This window comes from Gavialis gangeticus, unplaced genomic scaffold, assembly GCF_001723915.1.
Source record: "Gavialis gangeticus isolate Ggan-Ray unplaced genomic scaffold, GavGan_comp1, whole genome shotgun sequence".
NCBI classification, from domain to species: Eukaryota; Metazoa; Chordata; order Crocodylia; family Gavialidae; genus Gavialis; species Gavialis gangeticus.
Window position 1 is genome coordinate 32,597,818 of NW_017729025.1, and position 243 is coordinate 32,598,060.

General features: G+C 74.9%; 1 protein-coding gene across 4 annotated transcripts in view; it reads right to left on the minus strand.

The window, feature by feature from the left end:
• PAPOLA (poly(A) polymerase alpha) overlaps window positions 1-243 on the minus strand; it is a 105,489-nt gene extending 105,246 nt beyond the window's left edge. For 3 of the 4 annotated variants that reach the window (XM_019518602.1, XM_019518600.1, XM_019518599.1), the window contains exon 1: window positions 32-243. In XM_019518602.1, the coding sequence (XP_019374147.1) occupies window positions 32-39 (8 nt within the window). In that variant the 5' untranslated portion in view covers window positions 40-243. The remainder of the gene's footprint in view (window positions 1-31) is intronic. The other variant, XM_019518601.1, reaches the window with a different exon arrangement.

The following is a 243-nucleotide window of genomic DNA, read 5'->3' on the forward strand; positions in this document are numbered from 1 at the left end:
CCCCCGCGCCGCCCGGCCGGCTCCAACTTACAACGGCATCGTCTCTCCAGCGCCGCCGCCGCTCTGCCCTCCCCCCGCCGCTAACGGACCGGTCACTCGTGCCCCCGCGCGGCGGAGGCCGTGCGCATGATACGGGCCGGGCGAGGCCCTGGCGGGAGGAGAAGCCGCTCCTAGGCCCGGCCGCCGCCGCTTCACTTTCCTCTTCTCCTCCGGCCTCCTAACATGGCGGCCGGGCGCTACCAC